At 37.2% G+C, this 8,208-nt stretch overlaps 1 protein-coding gene across 3 annotated transcripts in view; it reads right to left on the bottom strand.

Annotated features, from left to right (window-relative positions):
• The window catches only part of LOC107730008 (bone morphogenetic protein 6-like), a 55,609-nt gene that overhangs the window by 13,769 nt on the left and 33,632 nt on the right, over positions 1-8,208 (bottom strand). For 2 of the 3 annotated variants that reach the window (XM_016540753.1, XM_016540754.1), the window contains exons 2-4: positions 7,342-7,534; positions 1,598-1,746; positions 1,085-1,279 (exon numbers count right to left, since the gene is read on the bottom strand). In XM_016540753.1, the coding sequence (XP_016396239.1) occupies positions 1,085-1,279; positions 1,598-1,746; positions 7,342-7,534 (537 nt within the window). The remainder of the gene's footprint in view (positions 1-1,084; positions 1,280-1,597; positions 1,747-7,341; positions 7,535-8,208) is intronic. The other variant, XM_016540755.1, reaches the window with a different exon arrangement.

Raw genomic sequence — 8,208 nt, 5'->3', positions numbered from 1 at the left:
TGAACCTTTGGGCGGCGTTATGCAAATCTTCCCACATTGTGACGTAGACATATGGGGGCGTGTTAGAATGAGCCGTTTTAGGTTGGCGTGGTTGACTCTTAACTTTTATAAAGAATATCTCTTTTGATTTGAGACTTTAGTCTTTGCAACTTTACAGATCTTCTTTATGCAGCAAGAGCTTGTAACACTCCAAAGAGAAAGGAAAAATTTTCATCGCATCATATGACGCCTTTAACACAAGCTTCAAACACAATTTTCATGTTTAAGACATGAAATAAATCATTAATAAGTTTTAAAAAGCTTTTACTTGTCTTGAAAAAGTTTGTTGCAAACAAGCGGCTAAATGGGACTACAGAGGAGGTTGAAGTCAATAAACATTATCACATCCCACATCTACTCACTAGTCCACTTTTACAGTCTAGTTGTGTTCATAATCGAGCTCTTACAGGCTACTCTAACTGAAACTTTCCAGGAAAATATATTTTAAATAAAGACTGAAAGAGGTTTCAGAAGGTGGTGACATATAAGTCATGCAACTGTGGTTTAGTTCAGTAATAGCCTATGTTTAGCTGGCGACTGAATTTACGTTTCAAAATGAGTTCTCATGATAGACAAAACGTGTAAGAATCATACACTTTTGTTGGTCACGGAGTTTATTTTCTACAATGATCCCAAAGCCAATGGAAAAATTATTTGGGGCTTTTGTCATGGAACCAGGGTGATGCTACCTTACGGGTCGACCTACAAAAATACGTCATCACTGCAGCAATCTATTGGTGAAGGCTGGTAAAAACTTCAAATCAAGACACGGGATGTCAGGCCTATATATGTGCTGCTTCTTAAATAAATTCTCTTTGGATCTTAAAGAGTTTTATTGAGTTCAGATTCTCATTATGCAGGGGTATATAAATATTTGGACTCAATAAAACTCACGAGATACAAAAACATCCCCAAACTATCCCAGGTCAACATCTCCTGAAGAATTAAAAGAGACTTTATGTCTGATTTCTGCCATATTAAACTTGTCTCGTTTAGAATAAAGAAAGGGGCTTAGTTCACAATATGGGAAATATCAATGGCTAACCTGTTTGAGCTGATCCCTTTGATGTCTCCTGGGGACTGCTGGAGCGATTGCGGTTCGGCTGACGTCGTTTGCCCACAGACCGGCCAGTTCGGATATGGACTTCACTCACTTTGAAAAAGGCCACCATGAAAGGCTGCCTCTCCAGAGCGCCATAACGACCTACTAAGCCCGCTTCCTTAGGATTTATGCTCCACCCTTTAAAAAGAAGAAGTGCTATAAATGCATTATCCTTGTCCATTAAACTAAATCAAAATGAACAGAAATTAACTCTGAGTCACCAAAGGAAATAAAAGTGAATAGGTTGAACTAGCCAAGGAGGTCTATACTGTATGACACATTGAGAAAACAATCATTCCCATTCATCTCACTGGCACTTGCTTGGTTGATGCAGGACTCCTTGGCTGTTCTGCCATCTGCCATCTTTGCACATGGCAGCTCATAGGCATTCAGTTTTGAGTCAATCACCTGAGCTACACACATATATATGTTAAACTCATCTTAAAATCATCTTACCACTGCTGGTCTCCACACTGATCTGTAGACCCAGGTTATGAAGTGGACTCATCACCCAGAGATTACTAGATGCTGTGATGTCAAACTCCAGCCAACCTTCTTCAGCTGCCCACAACCTGCGAGATTCTAGCAGAAACAGGTCGGCATCCCTGCAAATAAGCAAGTCCGAAGATCGTTAACTGTTATAAACACTATTTACACAAATCTATGATCCCCTTTTAATTGTTACATATTATTTATTATTATTAATAATAAAGTAAATTTATTTATTTATTATTTTTTAACACCATGTCAGCAGCAATACTATCTTTATTTTGAGAACAAAGTGAATAACAGGAAATACAGTACAAATATATAAAATAAATGCTAATAACACATTGGTTTGAGACCAAGATAGAACTTTTTGGCCTTAATTCTAAGCGGTATGTGTGGAGAAAACCAGGCACCTGTCCAATACAGTCCCAACAGTGAAGCATGGTGGTGGCAGCATCATGCTGTGGGGGTGTTTTTCAGCTGCAGGGACAGGACGACTGGTTGCGATCGAGGGAAAGATGAATGTGGCCAAGTACAGGGATATCCTGGACGAAAACCTTCTCCAGAGTGCTCAGGACCTCAGACTGGAACTAAGGTTTACCTTCCAACAAGACAATGACCCTAAGCACACAGCTAAAATAACGAAGGAGTGGCTTCACAACAACTCTGTGACTGTTCTTGAATGGCCCAGCCAGAGCCCTGACTTAAACCCAGTTGAGCATCTCTGGAGAGACCTAAAAATGGCTGTCCACCAACGTTTACCGTCCAACCTGACAGAACTGGAGAGGATCTGCAAGGAGGAATGGCAGAGGATCCCCAAATCCATGTGTGAAAAACTTGTTGCATCTTTCCCAAAGACTCATGGCTGTATTAGATCAAAAGGGTGCTTCTACTAAATACTGAGCATTTTTCAGTTTTTCTTTTTTAATAAATCTGCAAAGATGTCAACAATTCTGTGTTTTTCTGTCAAGGGTGGGTGCTGTGTGTACATTAATGAGGAAAAAAAAATTAACTTAAATGATTTTAGCAAATGGCTGCAATATAACAAAGAGTGAAAAATTTAAGGGGGTCTGAATACTTTCCGTACCCACTGTATATATATATATGTGTGTGTGTGTGCGTGTGTGTGTGTGTTATGAGCTATTTATTTATTTAAATATTAAGTTGTTCCCCATTGCAGCATGTATCACCTCCTCACCTCATAAATATTTTTCTAAGATAATTTTAAGGCATGTATTCAATTATTAAAAAAATATATATATAAATAATGTATATTTCACTGTTAATGATGAGACATATATATAAATAAATATATATATATATATATATATATTAGTTTGTCAAATTTAGAGGAGCTTCAAGTCACTGATTTGAGAACAGAGACAAAAGTTTGACCACAGTAGCCTTACAGGGAGACCTGTCCCATTACAGTAATTACACACTATGCATGCTACTAAGCATTGGCCAAGTCACTTCAAAGCTGTCGGTCACACAGGTGTTTTAGGAATGTCCCTGCAGCTCCTTGTTATTGCTCATTAATTAGAGCTGCTCTCTGAGGAACTCCATATGAGGTTCTTCCCTCCGGTGGTTCACACGTCACATTCGACATGAACGCATCGTACTTATGCTGACTCATATTGTTTAGTGCCACCAATCACACACCTTCACCTGGGATGGCGTCCGAATGAGACCACAGGGGAGCTGCCAACTCTAAAAGCCCAACTGTAAAGCCTCTTACAGACACAATAAATTAACTGGAATAATACAGTCAGAAGTGTCAGGGGTTTTTTTTGGTTACATAAATCGCATTTATTGCCTCTGTCATTGGCTGCTGTTAAAATGGACCTATAGTTTAATAGCTTCACAATGCCATTGCAGGCATACAGGACCGTCTTCACATATGGCTTGGGAGGGTTTTCCATGGAGGCCAGATGCACATGAAAACAACCAGGGATTACAATATATACAAACAGAAAAGTAATAACTCCACAGTCATGGTAAGCTGGATTTTTCATGAGGTATTGATGGATTGTCATGAAAACAAAGCCTGATCTTTGCTGTGATTTCAAAATAAATACAATTGACAGTGTTTAAAAATGCATCTCAGATTTCTCCAAAACAGTCCCACCCCCCATATAATGAAGTATTCAAAGCTGCTTTGAATAAAAGTGCCATATATACATGTAAATGCAAATTTTCTTATAATTCCAAGTTTTTTGCAATATGAATTGTACATGGTTTCTATTATCAGTTTCCCAATATTAGGTGATTTTCAAAAAAACAAAATACTCAAAGTATCGTAAACTAGAATCACTTGCTACATTAAACTTGCCATGTAATGTTTTTTTTTTTACGGTAGCCATTGACTTCGGTGGAAGTCAATGCTGTCAACTTTTTGGTTAACAATATTCTTCAAAATATCTTCTTTTGTGTTCAACAGAAGAAACTGTGACAGAAATTTTGTTTTTGAATTTTCATTCTTCAAAAAAATAAAAATCTTTTAAAGAAATGATCACTGACAATAAACTTGCCATGTTATGTTTTTTTTTTTTTTTTTTTTGGCATGCTGATTCCTTCACTTTTTAAAAAATAATTGTCAAATACAATTGCTAGTATGCTATTAATCAATTTCAGACATACTCAAACAATGGAAGATGGGGAATGTTTGGAAATATTATTTTCTAGTGGTGCAGAAATAAAATACCTTTGGCATATTATAGATGGTCCAGAGAAACAAAGTCCAATCACTTGAAAAATGTTCTCACATGCTATTGTTTCTTTACATTTAAAGGTCCCATATTGTACACCTTTCTGGAGTTTTATGTGGTTTGGCAAAAGGAGAGTGGGACGGTGGGCGGTGCTCGGGGTGGTGACTGTGTAGTTCTGACGTCAACTTTTTACGGAAGTCACAACGGTTCTGAAAAATCACGGCTGCTTTATGCAGGCTGTGTGAATTTTACTGTGGACTGACTGTTTTGAAACTTATATGGTAGTTACATAGCACCTAGACATCAGTTATCATGAAAAAAGCCAGGAAATTTCAGTTTTGACAATATAGGACCTTTAAGGCCATGCGAAACTTGTTGACTTGAGGTTCACTATGGTGCTGTGTTAGGACAAATCGTCTTGCCGCATGGACTAAATTCAGCCAGATATACAGTACAGCTTCTCTGCACCACCTCCATAACCAAGTTATTTTTTGCTTCATGGATTAAAGGCTTACACACTTCAGAAGTTTCTCTCAGCCATCTTGTGCATCTGCTTAGCTTAGCTATACCGCATTTCCCCAACCAATGTGTTTTTTAAAGATCACAAACCATAAACACAGTAATTATGCTGTTAGAACTTGACAAGTTTGCAAATTAATCTGTTTGTAAGCAAATACATTTTGCAAGCCACACAGCATTTGGGATTTATAGGCAGAAATTGGCATGTAGGGAAATACCACAAAGAACGCTATAATTTGCATCAAGGTAAAACTTGTTCTACAGGGAATGCCAATACATAATATCAAGATATGGCTAAAAATAAAATGACCAATGCAGGTTTCTGGAAAAACATTGTGTCAATTGTTCAACTCAGATTGTACACCAAATGAACACTTCATGATAAGCATTAGAAACTATTTGTGAGAGAAACATGTAGTTAGCAAGCTTTGGCTCTGGCTTTAGTTTTGTTACAAAATTCTTATTTGGTGCATTTCTCTGTTAAATAATAATAATAATAATAATAATAATAATAATAAAATTATGGCTAGCCTCACAGTCACAACTTATTGGTGAGTTTTGGACATTTCACCGGTCAAGCCATCTGCTTTTCTCAAGGAGATATCCCTCCCACCACCCACAAAGTCAATGTTTGACGTGTGTTGGTGGGTTCTTTTTAAAACACCAAACTAAAGCTATTTCAGTTGTGCGTTGTGGTCATTGCCATGGTCTACATAAAGTACATGGTAGACAACCTCTGCTGTGTTAAGTGATGGACGGCTTGGCTCAATTTAAATCAGTCAATTACTCAGCTTGAAAATCGTGAATAAGCACCAACAAATAAATATTTTCACAATTGCAGTTTAATTGTACATAAATTGGTTCATATTTACTAGGGGTGTAACGGTACACAAAAATGATGGTCACGGTTCAGTATGTTTTCAGTAGTAGGGGGAAAAATAAACCACGTTTTCATTTTTAATAAACAGTGGTTTACTGAACAAAATATGTCTGTCTTTAAATAAACGAAAGTCTGTCAACATACACTGCAGTTTAAAGTGCTGTTGTAATTGGGGGAAGAGATGTGAAGTGTTTACACTTTTGGATGCAAAATATTTTAGTCAGAATTATTGTGCTCTCATTCTAATCCGCTTCATCTATTTGATGTGCATGTGTGCACCAGCACTCGTTCACTGAAGTCTGTGAAGTTCCTCAATCAAAATTTACTTTTGGACATGCCTGACAGTCACTCCGACTCAAAATGAGCCAAACTATGAACCGCTTATATGCACATGTGTGAACCAATGGTTTCTTATTGTTTAAATAAAAGGTGAGCTGTTGAAGACAAGTTTATTTACTTTATATGCTTTAGACATGTAAAGCATCCACGTTTCATTTCATTATTGGGTGCTTTAATAATTTAATTGCGTATATGTTACGTCATTGTGTGATGTTGAACCAGTTGAGTTTATTGAAACAAACTGTCCAAAAGAACCAGTTCAAGGAAAATAATCGTATTTCCCCGTTACCCGAGGCTACGGATTACAGGTAAATAATGTTCAGTTTCTTGCACAGAGCAATAATTTCACTTCATAAGACAAGACCTCAATGGCCACGGACACACTGCAGCTATATTTGGTTGTCAGTTCCCTTAATCTCATTCTGTACACACATCATTCACTAAAATATGGGAGTGACAACCGCATTCGACAACCGCATGAACTCCCGAAAAATACAGGTAGTGACAACTGCATTTACAGAAATTCTATGCAGTGTATACGGAACCGAACTGAACAACTACTTGTTAATGATGATGTCACGAGAAGCACACCAATGTGTATATATTGTCAAGCGTCAAGTGTTTACCTTAGATCTGACAGGATGGCAGAGAGAGCTGTATTATTGACCGAGCAGTTGCGGTCAACGTTGCTATGGTTGCCTCGCTGTTTCGGCATTTAAATGCGGTTGTCACTCCTGAAACTTGCAGTGTGTACGTGGCCAATATATCATCAGGGGCCAGGGGTAATAATGTGGTGTTCCTTGATATGCTTATACATATAAATATATATTAAATATATATATATATATATATATATGTATTCTCAAAAACAGGCAGCCATTGACTTGCATTTTATTAACCAGCAAGGACCACGGTTTCAGCTAAAAATCTTCATTACTTTTAAGAAAAAAAGTCACCTACATCTTGGATGGCCTGAGGAAGAGTAAATTAACAGCAAATTCTCATTTTGGGGTGAACTATCCCTTTAATTGGGTTTATTTCGTAATATAATTCTAGTTGCACTGTACACATATATTTTTTTAAAAAGATCATTGTGTAGTGACTTTGAGGTAACGATTTTATTACCTCAATGATAAACTCAATGACTATTTTATAAGTTCGTTGACTGTACTAACATGGTTAAGCTTTACATTATAGCAAAATAATATCTATATTTATCGAATAATATATATATATATATATATTTCATTTAACTTCTCGTTTACCTGTCTGGATGTTCCCCAACCACCTGGAACACACTAAGTAGGAATGTCTCATTGTGGAAGGCCCTGGTCACACACTCCTTGTAGATCCTGAATTCTGCGGCTGTGATGGCCTCTCCCTCTGGAATCTGGGACAGGTTGAATTTGTACTCTTTATGGTGTCTTCTCTGTGGCGACAGCTCTCTGTCATTTTCCACTGTCCAAAGACAAACACAAAGACAAACGATATATTTTTATATTTTAGCTACTATTGATGTATAATTTGCATTTTTGCATACTCTGGGTCACACTGACTATACAGTGGCAAGTTTGTGAGACATATCTGACAAATATGTTCTTGTCAAGAAAAACTAGTTAGTGTAAACCATGCCTCAATCCCAAGAGCTATTACGGGAACTTAAAAACACATTACAGAGACGTGGAAAGCTGGAAAAGGCAAAGAAGTATTGCACAAGACATTGCTAAAGATACCCTGTCTCTAAGTAAGTAAGTAAGTAAATAAATAAATAAATAAATAAATAAAAACTTGAACACTAAAACCTATTCCCAACTTGAAGCATGGTGGAGGGAGCATCATGGTTTAGCACTGCTTTGCTGCCTCGGAGTCTGAGCACTTCGCAGTCATTGAAAAAGAACAATGGATTCTAAAGTGTATAAATGCATTTTACAGGAGAATGTCAGCACAGCAATCCATGACATCAAGCTTTAGAAAGGCTAGGTGATGCAATTCATAGTTTTCAGTCACGTGACTGGCTCGAAGACCTGGCAGGCAAACATCCATAGAACTCAAAAGAATAATCCTCAAAAGAATAAAACAAAGATATGTGAACAAAATGCAAGTTTTGGCCATTAGCAATCCATATAAAGCAC

Source organism: Sinocyclocheilus rhinocerous, unplaced genomic scaffold (genome assembly GCF_001515625.1).
Source record: "Sinocyclocheilus rhinocerous isolate Xijiao unplaced genomic scaffold, SAMN03320098_v1.1 scaffold969, whole genome shotgun sequence".
In the NCBI taxonomy this organism is placed as follows: Eukaryota; Metazoa; Chordata; class Actinopteri; order Cypriniformes; family Cyprinidae; genus Sinocyclocheilus; species Sinocyclocheilus rhinocerous.
Note: the sequence above shows the minus strand (reverse complement) of the source record. Positions and strands in the feature narration are given on the sequence as shown.